Genomic DNA, 16,936 nt, shown 5'->3' on the forward strand with positions numbered 1-16,936 from the left:
GTTAAAAAAATGCGAGTGGAGCTAAACTACATAATGAGTATAATAATTTTATGTTTTAATTATTAAGCGTATGACTGCGTTTATGAGTCAGGTGAAATGCGTAACTGTTGTTTTATTGCTGTGTTGATGGCCGGTTTCCGTATTGCACGCTCGCACTGAAAAACATGGCGATGGATTTTAACGATGTGTTGGATGATATTGTGCTCTCGGAAAATAAGTAAGTACAGTTTTTTTTCCCCCGTATTTCTCAGTTATTGACCTCTTGCTTCTTCTTTAGGAGAGTGCTGAACATTTTAAGAGGCCGTTTTTATATTTTGTGGGCTCAAATATGTGCACGTCCAGCGCGAATCATACCCCAGATTTGTATTCGTTCAGTCGGAAGTATGTTTGGGCCGCGACAGAAGATTTCGTTTTAGTGCGTGCTATGAACGAAGTAGTTTGATTAATGATAAACTGGACTAACGCCTTGCATTTCGGAGGCCCACAGTATTATGGAACCTTGCAAAAATATGAATGAGAAAATTAATAAACGCTATGCTGGCTCGAACACCGGAGCAGTTTCATGGAATTTCGAATACGAAAAACGAATATTTCTCGTTCAAAAAAATATTGTGATTAAAAAAGGGACATTCCTTCCACTCCCTGTTCGTTGTATGCTTTGAGTCGTGTTTTGATGTATACGTTGCAAAGGTGGTGTTTTCTTTTGCGTTTTCTTTTTCTTTTGACCGTTTTCCTAAAAGTTTTTCTGATCTAAAAGTTTTCAGTGCTAGACGTCTGATCGGCAGGATACGATGGAATTCCCGAGGTGGGTTGATTCCTCCTTAAACGCTCACAAACGGATAGAGAGAAAGAGAGAGAAAAGAAAAGTGTTTATATGTTTTTGACACCCTTCAACAAGCATGCAAATAATAATTAGAAGAAAAAAGAAGACTTAAGAAAATTTTAAGCTTGCAATTTTCGAATGCAGTTTCCATGAGCTGCAAGTGTTGTGTGTGTGTAACTGACTTTTTTTTTTAATTATACTTTTATGGAAAAAATTACTGAATTTTACTTTTGAGGAATTTACTGTTTTTGAAAATTTTATCTTATTTGCTCAGCATTGCGTCCGACAAAACTCGGCATAGAAACTAAAACCGCAGTGGATTTTATGGTAACATTTATCTTCAATCAGATTTATTGAATCAAGTTAAACAAAATTTGAAAATTGACAAAGAAAAAAAAAAGGGGTTTGGGGGGGGGGGGGGGGGGGGGGCACAATAGCAAACAAACACCCACACACACAAAAATCGAATCAGTTCTACAAAAAAAATTCATGCTTAATATCACTTGTTTTTTTTGTTTTTTTTTTTATAAATATAATGGACAAAACGTTCTCAGATTCCTTCTATAATGCTTTTGTAGCTCTTTTGGTAGCCTCTTGACGTGAGTGAACTATCACATGAATGGGGAAAAATTGTGAGAGTATTATTGAAGTAGCCGATATAAATCTAAGGGTTGTGTATGAGCCTGTCATTTTTCTTCGAATGCAATAAACCAGGGCACGTCACCCAAAACCAAAGCACAGCTATTCGGAGGAAGGGCCACCCATTGAGGCCAGGTAATTGTCTAACCGTACTTGGCTACTTTCGTGGTGTCGGGTTTTGCACCGTGTAATGTTACCATGGCACACGAATTGGACTGAAATGCACATTGGCTGGCCCTCTGGCACTCTGGCACTACCTCAAGCTTTCTGTCATTCGAGACTTTAGGCATTGCCGCTGCTATGAAGAGGCATTGCCTCTTCTTGTTCTGTAGCTGTGTTTGACTGAGTATTACTCCTGACTATGCCGTGTTGAGTTGCAATTCAAGTTGTGAGGGTGCATCAATAGTCTAGGTGTTTTGACATCTCAATGGAGAACATAGTTTTGGTTTGTGGCTTGGTTTGGTATGTGGTTTGTGGATGTCACTCTAGTTTTGTAAAGGGCTGTCAGGCAGCATTGCATATGTGAATGTAACTCAAACATAATAACTTTAAGAATCATGAAGGGATGCCAACGTGCCAGATGAATGTCGCCCGTGCCTTTCATTTCGTTTCGTCCCTAGCTAGATAGTGACGGTGTTTCTGACGCATGTAAACATTTCTGCCTGTGGCTGTATCCTGCATGATCTACTGTGGTCGCAAATATAAGCCTTTTACCCCATGACCCCTTTGATTTGTAAAGGAAAGCTTTGGGGAAACTCAAGAGCAGTCAAAACTCTGGATGCTGTAAAAAATTGCTAAATCCAACCTGCTTTTAAAAAAAACAAAAAACAAATGTTAATGCATTGGTGGGAACACTTTTTTGGTCACCTGTGAAATGTTTGACCTTTAATCAGTTCTTGTGCAGTTGTCGTGGTAGTATGTTCTGGTCAAAGTGAGCCGTGAAAACTTCTGTGAATGAGTCTGGAACAAAATGAGAATTTCCACTAGAGCACACAAGCATATGTGGCAGTGGTGTTCACTCTCTCTTCTAGAGTTTCGGTGACAGCTTTGGTGTTGTTTGCACTGCATTTTAAGCTAGTTTTGCAACCAGCTTTCTTAGAGATGAAATTTTGGATTTGTAATTGAGAAACGAGATGGAAAAGGCTGGAATAATAATGGTCACAGCGGCAGCTGATGCTCCATAACATGTTGTCTGCTAGTATTGCTGGATTATGAAAGTAGTCATTCGGGTTTCTCTGCTGCAGGGAGATTGTGTTGTTTTGAAAGGCTATGTTAGGCCCTGGTCTTTATCCTTTTGAGTGGGGCATTCCAAACATTGCTTTGTAATGCTCTTGGTTTTATTGTACTTTACCATTTATGTCCAGTGGTTGTACTTTCATTTCACTATATAATATAGGAAGAATAGCAATATTTTTTTTTGTTTCACTTTTTCACAATATAACATTGCACTTACTTTTTATTCAGAATGAAATATATGCACATTCTTTGCGCTTAGTTTGTGGATATTGTTGTCATTGGGAAGTTATATTAAAAGTCCCACATTTGTATATTTGCTTTGTTTGATGTTTGGCTTTGATATTGTTTTTCTACATTATGTTAAGTTTGCAGGGGTTGCACATTTGCGTGTTCACTTTGTTTGTTAATCTAGCTCTTTAATTGCTATTCCTGTTTCTGTTTGCAATATATCTATGGGGTTATGCATGTGTATGTTTGATTTGTTGTTCAATTACTTGAACCTTTGACAATTTTTTTTTTTTTTGCTTGTGTATTTCTGTGTTGCTGTTTCTTTGTGACTTTGGTAGATTTGGTGGTAATTTAGTTGCATAAATAGCTTTTCCTATGCTCTTTCATTTCACCATTAAGTTTTTTTTTTGCATTTATTTGATGAACTAGTGAAAATTAAATGTGCTACCAGATCAGATTGGTTAAAGTCAATAAATGCAATATATATATTTTTAATTTTATTCTGTTCTGTTGTTTCTTATTCATAGTTTATGCTTGTACTATTTTCAGATACCACAGTAACATCTGTTTTATAAGAATTATTATTAACCATATCACTGACCCCTTGAAAGTTCTAAACTACCATTGAGTTGACAAATTCAAAAACCTCTGCTTAAAAAAGAAAAAAAAAAGAAAAAGGACCTTTTTGGCATATTGCTGAAACAGTTATTCCACATTTGTTCTAAGTCCCAACAATTGAGTGCATGCTCATGGGTCAAATATAGGAAGTGCAGCTTTGTTCTTTTTTCACGCATCTAATGGAAGTGTTTAAGACAATGCTTTGAACTGCTTGGCACTTTGTACGTCTTACAGGGCACACAACTTAGGCTAAGCTGTGCTCTGCAGTTGGACTGTCACTTCCCAAAAGCGCTAGAGCTTTGTTCTAGCTGTAGCATAAAGGGTGATGGAACAAAAAGACATTATTTTGCTTGTTTTAAAAACTTTGATCATATGTCACTCAATTCAGCTTTGGAGGGCTATTCTGTGTTCTTAAAACACCATACCCTTACATTTTTTGCCTTGCTGTGCCTGGTGGTCTAACTGTGCATGCAGACGTGTGTGCACTGCTTGTGTATTTTTTGTATGTAGAACATGTTTCTGCACAATTCCTTTTTGTTATTTTGTGAAAATCTTATCCTCTGCATTTTTGGCAGACTCGTCACTGACAACTTTTTTTCTCCAACACAATTTCTCTCCATTATATAGCCTTATGGGCTTCTATTCGTAATGTCTTGTTGATTCAAAATTAAGTATTCTAAGCCAGTATTCTTTTCTTTTTTGATGGTGAAACAAAATTTAATAACTACTTTTTGACACCCACATTTTTTGGGGCTTGCCGGACATTTTTTTGGGTACAATTTTTGTACTGCCACCCGTTTTGCGGCAGCTACGCTGCCCTCATAGTCTTAATTTTGCTTTCTATCACACTGGTGCATGTTTCTCACTCAGTTGTCTATCTCTCTTCACGCTTTCTCTCTCTGCACCTCACCTTCCAACCTTTGCCTTCTTCCCTCACCCTCCACAACATTCGCTCCATTTATCTGGCCTGTTCTCACTGTCCCTAACCCCACTTTGCTAACACATCACTTGTACACCATTATCTCTGTGCCAAATCTGTCAATTCCAATCCCATATATATTAAAACGTGATTCCAATCCCAAATATATTGAAATATTGAAACATGACTCGCCTGTCTCCTGCTGATGCCATCTGGTCCTGCGTCTTCGAACCTCCACCTTGTGCCATCTAATGAAACCTTTGCCTCCATCTAATGAAACCTTTGCCTCCATCTAATAATACCATACTAATCCTCTTTGCATTTATTAATCACATCCCTTTTAACATATCCTTTGTGTACCGTCTCTGTTAAACCTCACATTTATTTGACCCCAACTTTAAAACTTTTTTGTCCCGTTGTCTGACTCTCCACTAACCCCTTTGATGGGTTATCTCAACTTCCCATTTTCATATTAATTGTTTACTTTTCCTAATTTCTGTTTATGATTTTTTATTACCTTCATTTTTATCTTACTGCCCCTTATTTATTATAAAACGGACAAACCTTGCCTTTTTTGTGACTTTGTTTCCACTTATTTTTATTCTGTGTTTCCTTGGTTCCACTCGTCCTTACCATTTTGGTTGTGCTTCAACATCTGTGGCCCTCATGTCCCTACGTGGCCCAACTCTGCTCGATTCCTAATCCCTAACTCCAAACCCTGAATATTTACCCTCTGTATATTTGCTCCCAACACACAAATCCCGACTTGAAATCCTGATCATTAACCTCTGAACACCAACTCTAACACCAAACCCTGAATGTTTGCCACCTATATCTTTGCTCCTGAACACTGACCCCAACCCCAAACCCTGAACATCTACCTTTTTATCCTCAACTCCAAACACTTGACATTTACCCCTGAACGCTAACCCTAACTTCAAACCCTGAACATTACCCTGACTGCTAAAACTAACTCTTACCCCTGAACATCTACCCCCTGTAACCTTTCTCCTGAACACTAACCCCAACTTTAAACCCTGAACTTTACCCCTGTATGCTTACCCTAACTCCAAACCTTCAACATTTACCCCCCTGTATCCTGGCTCTAACCCTAACTTCGAACCTTGAAAATCTAACCCCTTAACCCTTGCCCCAAACACAAACCTTAACTTCAACTCCTGCTAACCCTATCTCCAAATCGCGCTCACTCGAACTCCAAATCCTGATCCTCATGACCCTCCTCTGACTTACCCTAACCCTGAGCCCAGACCTAGGGTCTATCCCAAACCCCGACACAGCAACTCGGAGGAAGGACCTGCACCTGGAGATCAGAGGTACGACTGGGGTCGTCAGTCAGTGCACTCGTCCTGCTCAGCCCCCGCCGGGCCGTCTCTGAATGTGTTTATGCATCGCTCTGCGTATTGCACCTTTGCCTAATGAGAAGCTGCATTACGCATCTCATGGAGACTGAGCGACGCAGGGGGCCATTTGGTGTGCAGCCGTCCTCCACAGCCTCGACTTTAATTTTGTGTTTGGAGTGTTGAGGTTCCGAAAAATTTCTTAGTTGTGTTTAGTTTTCTGGAGTGGAAGGAATGCAGATTGGTTTTGCTGCGAGAAAAAGACTGGTGCCTTTCTTTTGGTGGTCATAAATTTTTTTCCGTTCCAAATGGGCAGCTGAATAGTTTTTATGACTGGAGTGCACCGCTTACCTCTGTTTTTAGATGTAATGTCAATCGAATCGGGAGCGTGCACAGTAGGCAGTCCACACTGCCTTAGTATGGGGTTATGCACTGCCATCTGTTGATCATCTTTTAGTCATGGAGTCATAATTTACATCAGTTGCCACTGCTACTAGCTGCACAAATTGAACAGCCGGGAGACTGAAAGACAACATGAATCGGAATGCTAGCTCGTTTTACTGGGATAAACTCTGAATTTTGTTTGAAGTAAACACTTTGTGTAGCCCTTGAATTTGTTGAACTCTAAGACGCGGTAACGAGTAGGTTCAGTTATATTAGCTTAGTCTTATGCACGCCGACAGCTGCAGCGTGGGCAAAGTGCCCACGCTGATTGTGCTTTGAATGTTTCTACTATGCATTGCCCATTGTCGCTTTACAGTTGGGACGTTTCAGCGTTGTCATGCAAGTCCCATGAAAATGCCGTAACAATCTTGTGATGACAGATGTGGATTATAGAGGCCGGACATTTTATGCATGCATAATAGTCCCTTTTCAAAAGTTCATGGAGCAGCACAACACTAACGGCCAGCACATCTCGGTCATCGCTTCCTTGGAGCGTGTGATTGGATCCGAGTTCATGCCGATCGCTGGCGCAGCACTCGTGTCGAATAGCTCTGCACTCGAGTATGCGCCAAATGTTGATGCCGCATTCGTGCACATGCGTAAATGTGGGCCCAAAATATGACTACCTCAAAGGAGTTCCTGGAGGGTGCTCACTTTTGAAATAGGTCTATTAGCACCAAGAGCCTCCCCATCGCCACACATGGAGAATGATGAAATGTTTATGTAACATTAAGAAGAAAAAAAAAAATTGCAGTGAAACTGAGAGATTAGTCATCGAATGAGGAGGAGAAAATGTTCCCAAAGCTCCATTTCTCATCCCCTGCATGACTTTTTTTTCATTGTCTCTTAGTTAAACATTAGTATTCCAAAGCTCGGTATGGGTTGTGGTTGCAAACCTGTGCATATGTCTCTTGATTGTGCACATGGACGACTTTCGGTTAGAGTTTTAATTGGTTCATATGTTTGGATGCCCTAGCATCCGGCTTTGAGAGCCCCGAGTGTGTGAAGCGTGTGCTGCATGTGTGGGTGCCTTGTCCCGGTCAGGTACCGACAGATGGGCTTCACGCGGGGTTTCAGCCTCGGAGAGGAGGTGGGCTGGAGGGACGGCTACCAGCTGGGACTGCAGAGAGGCGCACAGATCGCCACCGAGGTACTGTCTTCTCTCGGCCTTGTTTGGTCTTGTGCAGGGTTTTGTACAAGTGGTGCCTTAATTGGTGCCAAATTTAACTCCGATTTAGCGCTGTTTCCTCCTCTCGCCGCTAAGGTTTCCTTCCGACGACTTCCAATACCTTGAGGCAGCTCGTCACAGCGAGATCAGTTTTATAAGATTCCTTGCTGGCAATAGAAGCAGGTTGGTGACGAGCCTAATTCCATCGGTTGTCGCAGCACGGTAGCTTCTTAACGAAAAAGACAATATTTGTGGTATTGGGAGAAAACTGGTGCTTCGTCGGTGTACTTTGCACATGTCATAAAGCATGCCGATCTTAAACCAGAATTAGTCACTGGAATTGTAAGCGCCGTAAAGCACCCTTGCAATGTTTCCAGTACGAAACATGAGATGGTGCTGCTGAAACCACCCACCTCTGCCACATCGGCACTGTGTTAGCAAGTGATGCATCAATGCTAAGGTCAAGCTGTTTTCGGAGTTGAATTGGCACCTAATTTGGGTCGCACTGTGCGTCTGAACTGGCCTTAAAGGCTGACCTGCAGAATCCTCTTCTGTTGGAAAGAAAACCGGTTCCCAGTTTCCGTCTTTCTCGAATGGAAAGGGGGAATCGAGGGAGAGTTTTCCCCTTTCTGCCTGTTCGTCGGCCTTTAAGGCCGGGTTTCTCAAGCTTTTTGGTCTTGAGGAACGCCTATCTTTTTCAATGGATAGCCAATGATCCCCTTTAGCCGCTGGCATTGATGCCATGAAGTGGCGCAGAAGTCTACAGACCTTGTAAACAATACCATACTCGTTATGGTCACAGACAGGATGAGGACGGCAGGGCCTTTCTCTCGGATGCCTGGCTTCAAACATGCGCTCATTGCCTTCTATCGTGCTTTGGCTGGGCGTGCACGCCTGAGGCTCGCAAGTCGCTAAGATGTTGTCAAAGGCAGAGAGCTCACACTGGATTAGGCGGGACAACCGAAAGACCTCTCTGCCGTTCTCATCCTGGCGGGGGAGTGTTCGGCACGTTGTTATGCGTCAGTGGAGAGCTCAGATCTTCGAATATGGCACTTGGATTGGAAGAAAATTTTTTTTATGTATGGCCGAGGAATGTTAGGGGCTCTGAAAGTCTCCGAGGGTAAAGGGGGGGGGGGGTCTTCATGAACCTGTTTTGAGAACCAGTGCGGTGGAAGTTCTTATTCCAACCCGTCTCGCAGCTCGTTATGACTTTCCTCAAAGATAATTACAGTTGTGCCCGTAGCTAACTGCGCCAGTTGTTTCAATCGTGTTGATTACTCGGTTATTGGAGCCGTTAGCTGTTAGCTGTGCTGGAGTTGTAGATGAGGTGGAAGAGCGATTTGTGCAATGCTTAGGTTCTGGGAAACGTGTAACCGTGGGTGTCGGTCGCTTACATATCAGTTCTGTCTTGCGTGGTAGGCATTCTGTGAAAACTCGTATGCATTCGTCATGTGTGAGGCCACTCTTGATAGGGAGTGGGCTTTTGTCTTCAACAAGCTCGATACATTTTTTGTGCGGCATACTTTCTTCCAGCTTGGCTTCTACCAAGGCTTTGTCCATGCCTGGATAACAGTGCTGGAACGAGAAGAAATTGCAAAGCAGAGGTGGGTGCTTCTCGCATTTCGTATGTGCAGGTGTTTAGCTCTCCTGTTTATTTGCAATTTCCGCCGTATCGATGAAGCAATGAACTTAAATAGAAAAGAAAATCCGCCCTACTTAGGGAAAGGCTTCTGTGTTTCTCTGGGTTTTCGTACTAAAGCAAGCAATGCTTTTGTTGGGGCTTAAGTTAAATCCCGAAAGTTGACAGAGACAAATTTTTTCGTTTGCAGGAGTTTGGTGCGAGCCTAAGCTTTTATTCTTTTAACTACCTAAATTGATGTTTGCATCTCCTCTCCAGGAAAATGGTGGCCCTAAAAGCGCTGCTGGAGATGACGAAGAACTTTCCCAAGGTCAACATCGCAGACGACGACATGTTTGAAAAACTGCACAAAATTAGGGCAAAGTTTAAGCAGGTAAGTAAACAGACAGGTAATTTCAAAATAGGTTTTGTAAAGGGTTTAACTTTATTCTGAGAAATAGTGTCTCTGGCTCGCTGTGTAAGGTGTTAGCGCAAGAAGCTTGGATTTTTAAGACGGCTTCAACTTGTGCTCAAGTAGAACTCTTTTTCAGTTCGTATACCAGAGGCGCACTTGATATTTGTAACTATATAAATGGCTAAATTTTGTGGATGGACCATATCTTCATGTTGTGGTTTAATGAGGTATCCCATACTTCATCTCGCCCAAAAATAGACTAACTGCAAAGACGACGAGCATGAACGGGTAGCTTTGACGGGGGGGGGGCTGCTGCCGCACGAGCGTTTGTGCAGCCAAGGCACTATCGAACTTGAGGAGCTCGCTCTTGTAACCCTGGCGGTCAGCCTACGTAAAGGCAAGACAAAGTTCAGAATTGCAGTAGTTATGTATGGAAGTACTATGTGTTAAACAAAATAGATTAGATGAATACGAGGCTGCGCCTATTTTGTGGCGGCAAAACGTCAAAATATACACTAAAGGTTGTGGGGATTGTGATCCCTCAACATTCTGTCGCGTCAGCGTTTTGGCGCGCCGTGGCGGCCGCGCCGACGTAGCGAGAGGTGGCGCTGCTTACCACTGTGAGCTAGAGTTCCTGTATAGGCTCCCTACGGGAGCCAGAGTTGCGCATTTGTTTTCCCCGCGCCGCCACGCCGCTATTCGCCGAGATCCATCACGTGAGGAGCAAAGCATCCGTTGGCGTGCAAGAAAGCCACCTTTACGGTCGCTCCGCCGACGTTTCTCTTGCCCGGCGTATGTTTCCCTGCTCTCCGCCTCCTTTTCCTCCTCTCCTGTTTTCCATGCGCGGCGGCGCGCGCGGCGCCGCTATTCGCCAAATTTAGTCACGTGAGGAGCAAAGCATCCAGCTCGTGCGGGAAAGCCGGCGCTACGGCCACGCGCCGAGGCTGAATGCGCAACTCTGCTACCGTAGGTAGCTATGCAGGAACTCTACTGTGAGCGGCTTCCTCCTCTCCCCCTTGGGGCGATTTCCGTAACGGACTCCCGCACAAAGGAGATCGACGTGTCGCTCCTTGATTGGCCACTTCGCCCCCGCCGTGATCTTAAAACCAGCGGACAGGAGTCTCGCTGCGTCTTCTTCCTGGGATTCGGTGGCGGCGACAACGGGGAACCTTCCGGCGCAGCGGTGAGCGTTTACCCCGTACTTTGTACATTTGTGAACGACCGTTCGGCCGTGGGCGATCTCCACACCGACGGCGTTCACCAGCTTATAGCCGCTGTTTTGTTGTTATTTTGTTTCATTGTAAATAAACAGTTTATCACCGTTACCAACGTGACTGGTGTCTGTTTGCGCTCAACGAGCAGCATGCCACGCGAGTACGAACCCGCTTCGCGGTAGAGCGTCTCGCCGCGAACGTGGTACTCCCAAAGCGGGTTCGTACTCGCGTGGCATGCTGCTCGTTGAGCGCAAACAGACACCAGTCACGTTGGTAACGGTGATAAACTGTTTATTTACAATGAAACAAAATAACAACAAAACAGCGGCTATAAGCTGGTGAACGCCGTCGGTGTGGAGATCGCCCACGGCCGAACGGTCGTTCACAAATGTACAAAGGACGGGGTAAACGCTCACCGGTGCGCCGGAAGGTTCCCCGTTGTCGCCGCCGCCGAATCCCAGGAAGACGAGGGGAGCGAGACTGCTGTCCGCTGGTTTTAAGATAACGGCGGGGGCGAAGTGGCCAATCAAGGAGCGACACGTCGATCTCCTTTGTGCGGGGGTCCGTTACGGAAAATCGCCCCAAGGGGGGGAGAGGAGGAAGCCACTCACAGTGGTAAGCAGCGCCACCTCTCGCTACGCCAGCGCGGCCGCCACGGCGCGCCAAAACGCTGACGCGACAGAATGTTGAGGGATCACAATCCCCACAAGGTCGACGTTTTCAGCCCACCGGCGCATGGTGGTCAGTATCAGACACGTGATGTTGTCTACGTCATGCCACTTGGAAATTCAACCTTTCTCTATGCTGTCTCGTCTCACGCTGTACATTGTCGCACACTAGACGTACATGCAGGAGGTTCTGCTACAATCGTTGTGACCTTTGTTAACTTTATGAAGCTGTGCCCGTGCCACCTTGGTGGCCTAGGTGCTTCTCCGGTGAGTAGGTGTCAAGCACAGTGCATCACAGCACAGGACAGTGCACCAAGCACAGTGGGTGCAGAGATAGAACATGTTTTACCTCTGCGTCGGCGCAGGAACATTATCGGTTGCGTCGGGACGCCGGGCTGCAGGGGGTTTGGTTCTTACAGACGTGACGTTGCCATGCTGCAAGCTCACATTAAGTTGAAGTACCTATAAAGAAGCCTCGAGGGATGAGTGTGTGCGGGTGTGCACTTTTTGCTCTCTACTAAATACCGGCATTTCTTTCTTCCGCAATCGCATCTAGGTGGTGTCCATTCTTAACATCGGCACCCAAGATGCTGAACCACACCCCGAAGAGGACCACTCATCCCCGCGACCCGAGATGTCCTTCTGATGACCCCGGTCTGCCGGGGGTCCCACGCATCAGCAAGAGGTCGTCCCCACGGTTTCCACTCCTCCAGCCGCCACTGTGGTCAGCCCTACGGGCAGTCCGGCGCTCACTCCGACGATCACAGTGGTGACTTCGACAGGCACTGTCGAAAGCATCGCCGTTGACGAGAGGGAGCCTGCAGCACCACCAAATCCATCCGCAGCATCGCGGGAGGTGCCCACAGCATCATCGAAGGTGCCTGCGGCATTGCCGAGGTCATCGGCGCCACCAAAGGCATCTGCAGCACCACCAAGGGCACCGTCGCCAATGCTGTCATCGTCCCCGAACGCTCAAAGGGAGACAGACCAGAGCGACGTGCGCGCTAATCCCGCCACCAGAATGAACCAGCACCGACGGAGCCGGCGTCGCTCACGTGCACGCTTCTCACGGTGTTCGCTTGTCTGAGCCGGTTAGCCCAACGTCGCGCTTGAGTGCATTCTCGGTATTCTGGGCGGTGTCAGTAGTTGGATTACTCCCTATTTGCGAGAAAGACGTTCACGACATGTTTGTCGTAGAAGGTGCAGAACATCTTTTGAAGCAGCTGATTGAAACAGTGGAGTGCTTTCCGTGTGGTACAGAAGCGGGCGCGCTTGTGTTTACGTTTGTTGCCTGCTTGGGGGGCCTTTCGTGAGACTCCGATTTGGATCCGGTGCGCGTCCCGACGGTATGTGGGACTCAAAAGAAAAGGATTTGGCCATTTACATTCTAATAATACATTGAACGGTTTATGGTATTGGAAATCCGAACAAATCCCAGGGGTAGTCAAAGCCCATAAAAGACAACTTGGAAAAAAACAAAAAAACCTTGACGGCTAAGAGTGGCAGTGGACACCTTTTTGCCACTCTGAGGTTGCTGTCTCTTACGTAATGACTTACAGAAGGCTGGTTCTGAAGTTTACATGTGTGAGGAGGTTACCAGGAATCCATACTCTTGATTGGTTTCGATATTCATCATGCCTTCCCTTTTTCATGTAATCACAATTGTTCACCTGCATTTCCGCAATGTTTTGCATCAGCCAAATTGCTACAGTACCGGAACAGTTTCAGGGAAATTAACACTGCCTGTCCCGTTTGTTCACTGTAGTGTCGACTTCCTGCTCTGTGGTTGCAGGCATTCTGGAAAGGGCAATGTTGCATCAAAATATTGCAGCTATGTTGAGTGAGACTGCTGCACCGCCGTTGTGTTTAGAGTGTTGTGGTACTGTCACAATTGGACTGTTGCAATGCCGTTGCGACGAAACTGTAGCGATAGCATTGCAACAGCTTGTATGGCGGCTGACCAGTGTGTCTCGTTTGCACCATGTAATGTCACAGAAACATGATGATGTTCACTCCTACATTGACACATTGCACTTTTTACATTTACACTGATGCACTGTCAATTTTTGCATATTTATAAGGGCTAGTTGAAGGCCTCAAAACTGTGTCTGTATACTAAGAGGTGAGCAGGCTAAACTGTAAGCATTTTTGATGGCATGAACTTGGTGTAGCAGGAATGCAACACTTGATAAATAGTGCTTGTACAATTGAACGTTGGGGGCAGCAGCTTGTAAGGCAATTTTCATGAGCTCTTTAATGTGGCATTCATTATAGGGTATGCTCATAAAACATATAAACTGTGTTGTGACTTTATAGCTGGTTGCTAAATTGTATGTGGGCATTTAGCTACATGTTGTAGCAAGAGATGATAAAGACTTAGCAGTGGGTAAGGTACAACCTTGGTGTAATAGGAGGGCAATGTTAGAAACATTTGGTCAATATATTATGTGTCTGTTGTGATTTATTTCAGTCTGCCATTTATGGCAAGAGACTAAGGCATACCTCTTCCTGGTGGATTACTGCTGATTTCATAAACGTGTAAGCACATTTCGAGAATCATTGCTGAGGAAGATTTTTATTGATGCTGTGTGCAACACAATGCAGTACAAAAATGCATCATTATCCATCAGTAAGTTAGACTAATCACCAGGTATGTGATGAAAATGTCAGCCATTAGCTTCATCCTACTGTATATGGCCTAGAAGCCACTAGTTTGAATCTTCAGTTTCGGTACTCTTCGAGAGCTAGGGAACCAGAGCCGTTCTGTATCCAGAAACATTTCAGCCTTATGTAGACTGGCAAGGCTGAATGAAATCATCACCTGCATTTAAATCTGTAGCCCATATACAAATGCATATGCATGAAGTGAGATGACAAGGTTTTATTTTGACATGACTTGGCAAGAGTCCTGCCTATTTCAAACTGGAATGATTTGTACTGAGTCTGCACACAAAAGAAAAGATGGCACCACGACTGCCGCCTGCGAGTCATGAGTTATACCATCAAATTTTTGTTCTCTGCTTTCTATTTTGTCACTTTTGAAAGGTGCCATCTTTACGTCAGCTCATGGGTCTATCCTCTTCTAAACATCTCAATGTACTGATGTTTCTGCTTTGAATTTTACATGATGTGCATGGTGGCTGTGTTTGTTGGGGCTCTAGGTAGAATTGTCAAACACAAAGTTAGAGTCGAAGGTTTGTGGTGCACGCCAATTTGACTTTGATGACAAAAGCGCAGCGCGAATGTCGCGAGAGTCCAATCGGCGCGCTGCGTTAAAGGGCAACTCCCATCAATATTTTTAAATTTGGGATTACGACTGTTTTTAGCTAAAGCAGTGTCCCTAAACTACAAGGTATAATTTTTTTTTTTTTCAATATTGTGTGTTTTTTTATAGATATCATGGGCTCAAAGTTTGGTTTCGGGCGTCTACAACAAAACAGAAACTACCTGCTACAGGGATGGCAACACTGATCATCAGCCGTACTGCCGTGACATGACATCACAAGGGTGCTGCGATGCACGGTACAACCAATCGACTGCTGTTGCACTGCAACGAAACGTCGCAAGGGTGCTGTGCCAGTGTTCCTTGACTAAAGGTTAGCCCACTTGCCGCCCGCTAAAACACAGCTGGTCACATCTTTAAAATGGTTTTAGTGGAGTTTGTGGCTTCACTTTGACGTAATATTTCAGCTGTGATCATATTGCGTGCCACTAAAGCAATACCAGTAATTTATTTTGGTTTCATTTTCGACCAGAGTTCCCCTTTAACTTTGGCCCCAACCTTGTGTTTGACGACTCTAGGGCCCCTGGAAATAGTAATGCAACTTCTTGCAAGGATGCAGCACTTCCCAGTTTCTGCTGTTGTGCAGTGGACAGACTTGTCACTCTGTGGTGTTTACACTGATCATTTGGGGACCTTGTGCATGATCAGTGCATCACTGCCAATGGGGTTAGGCAGCTTTTCTAATTACTGAACGTGTGTACAAAAACATAAATGACGGCTTTTGTGTAGAAGGGGCCACTGCCTTTTTACGGTGTTATGGACTGTGGCTGGTTAAGCTGAATTTAGATTGTAAGCTTGACTTAACATTGCCACGCTGCTGAGGTGGCTTCAAGGCAGGCTGACCGCAGAATCACAAAAAAGGCAGGTGCCGCAGCAGGGTTGTGGTTAGTTGAGGAATGGTTTGACACCATTGTAGCAGGTTTCTGTTTGAAATTATGGTGGTCGAGTTCTGTGTTGGAATGGCTTAGAACTGTGGTACAGATGTGTGTCTAGAAGGGATTTTGAATTCTGTCACGGTTTTGAAGCTTGATTCAGGGGAAGAATGTTAGCATCACATGGTTAATCGTCAGAGGAAAAATCTTTTACTGTTGTTGGTTCCAGCACATTGTTGGAAACATATATTGTGTGTATTCTGATGACTCGTGTTCATTTGCAAGAGTATTTTCTCCAAATTAACTTTGACACATTGCTTACCAGAAACTTACCTAATTTTCAAGGTTTTTTTTCTTCAACATGTTATAACACTGGTGTTGGATCAGATTGTAAGTTATTGTTTGAAGATGAAAGGATGTTTCTGACGTGTTTATACCTTTTAGCTATAGCTTCGCAATGTAGAGAGAATCAGTTCCAGCATACTTATTAGTTAGCAAGTCAACGGAAGTAAAGACGTGAAACTTGAGCTCAAACCGATTTTGTTTTTAATGCACTTATCCCAAGAAAACCAGTTCCGTGATCAAGCAGAGTTTTTATGTCCCTGCGGTGTGCCAAGATTGCAGTTTTTGTTGTTGAAAATGGGTGTAAGCTATGGGTAAGGTAATACTAGCTCTCATGACTGAATCTTATTGCCTTAATAATGTATGTTGACTTCTGCTCATAGCATGTGGTATATGCATGGCATATGCATGTTAGATGTGACACTCCCTTCATTCTTTACGTGAAATCAGTTATTACTTTTCCTAAATTAAGCTTCAAAGCATTGCACTTTCTTAACTTGGCTTTTGTTGTCACTTATTGGTGGCTTTGCAGTACTCGTTGTCATGATACCTATGATCTGAGAACGGTATTTTGCAGGGCTTACTAAATCGATGAGAAGTATTTAAATTTACGTCCGAACTCATAATTTCGATTCGTAAACACGACTTATTGTTGTCTGGCGATTGTTTCCGAAAAATCGGGCTTCAAAACATCGAGCAGCGCTGAACAAATATTGTGTGTTCGAAACCAAATTTTAGCAGTCTTACAAAACAAATACGAATAAAATAAAAAAAATCTTAAAATAATTAGCTTTTTTTTTTTTGCTTTTTATTTGTATGGTTAGTTTGGTCAAAGTTAGTTTCAGGACTCAAAGCGTATCGGGTAAGGATAAGAAGAATTTTGTTTATCTAGATAGAACGACGTTTCTACGTTCGAATATGTGTGAGGAGGAAAGTTAATAGCTGGTTAGCTACTTTCTCCTGCACCTATGAAGATATTAATTTTTAATCTTATTTCTTTTTTTTTGGGGGGGGGGGGGGGGGGGTAAAGGCGGATCTGGCCAATGATTTGTTTGCATATTGGGCTGTGTTAGAGCTGTGGAGTAATCCTC

At 44.1% G+C, this 16,936-nt stretch overlaps 1 protein-coding gene across 2 annotated transcripts; it reads left to right on the forward strand.

Annotated features, from left to right (window-relative positions):
- Positions 1-136: 136 nt before the first annotated feature.
- On the forward strand, positions 137-16,622 carry LOC8053528 (protein LTO1 homolog). Of its 2 annotated transcripts, none has more exons than XM_002433349.4 (5): positions 137-217; positions 7,310-7,415; positions 8,967-9,037; positions 9,331-9,445; positions 11,905-16,622. In XM_002433349.4, the coding sequence occupies exons 1-5, from the start codon at positions 165-167 to the stop codon at positions 11,992-11,994; spliced, it is 435 nt and encodes a 144-aa protein (XP_002433394.2). In that variant the 5' UTR covers positions 137-164; the 3' UTR covers positions 11,995-16,622. The 2 variants fall into 2 exon arrangements, with proteins under 2 accessions (XP_002433394.2, XP_029839222.1); XM_029983362.3 differs by having other exon boundaries at positions 164-217; positions 7,343-7,415.
- Positions 16,623-16,936: the final 314 nt, after the last annotated feature.

The sequence above is a fragment of the Ixodes scapularis genome, unplaced genomic scaffold (genome assembly GCF_016920785.2).
Source record: "Ixodes scapularis isolate PalLabHiFi unplaced genomic scaffold, ASM1692078v2 PGA_scaffold4__175_contigs__length_147842914, whole genome shotgun sequence".
Lineage (NCBI taxonomy): Eukaryota > Metazoa > Arthropoda > Arachnida > Ixodida > Ixodidae > Ixodes > Ixodes scapularis.

Coding starts and splice junctions, on each gene's coding strand:
- LOC8053528 (XM_002433349.4), top strand. CDS start 165: ATGGCGATGGATTTTAACGATGTGTTGGATGATATTGTGCTCTCGGAA. Junction 9,038..9,330: donor GAAGAAATTGCAAAGCAGAG/GTGGGTGCTTCT, acceptor TCTCCTCTCCAG/GAAAATGGTGGCCCTAAAAG. Junction 9,446..11,904: donor TTAGGGCAAAGTTTAAGCAG/GTAAGTAAACAG, acceptor AATCGCATCTAG/GTGGTGTCCATTCTTAACAT.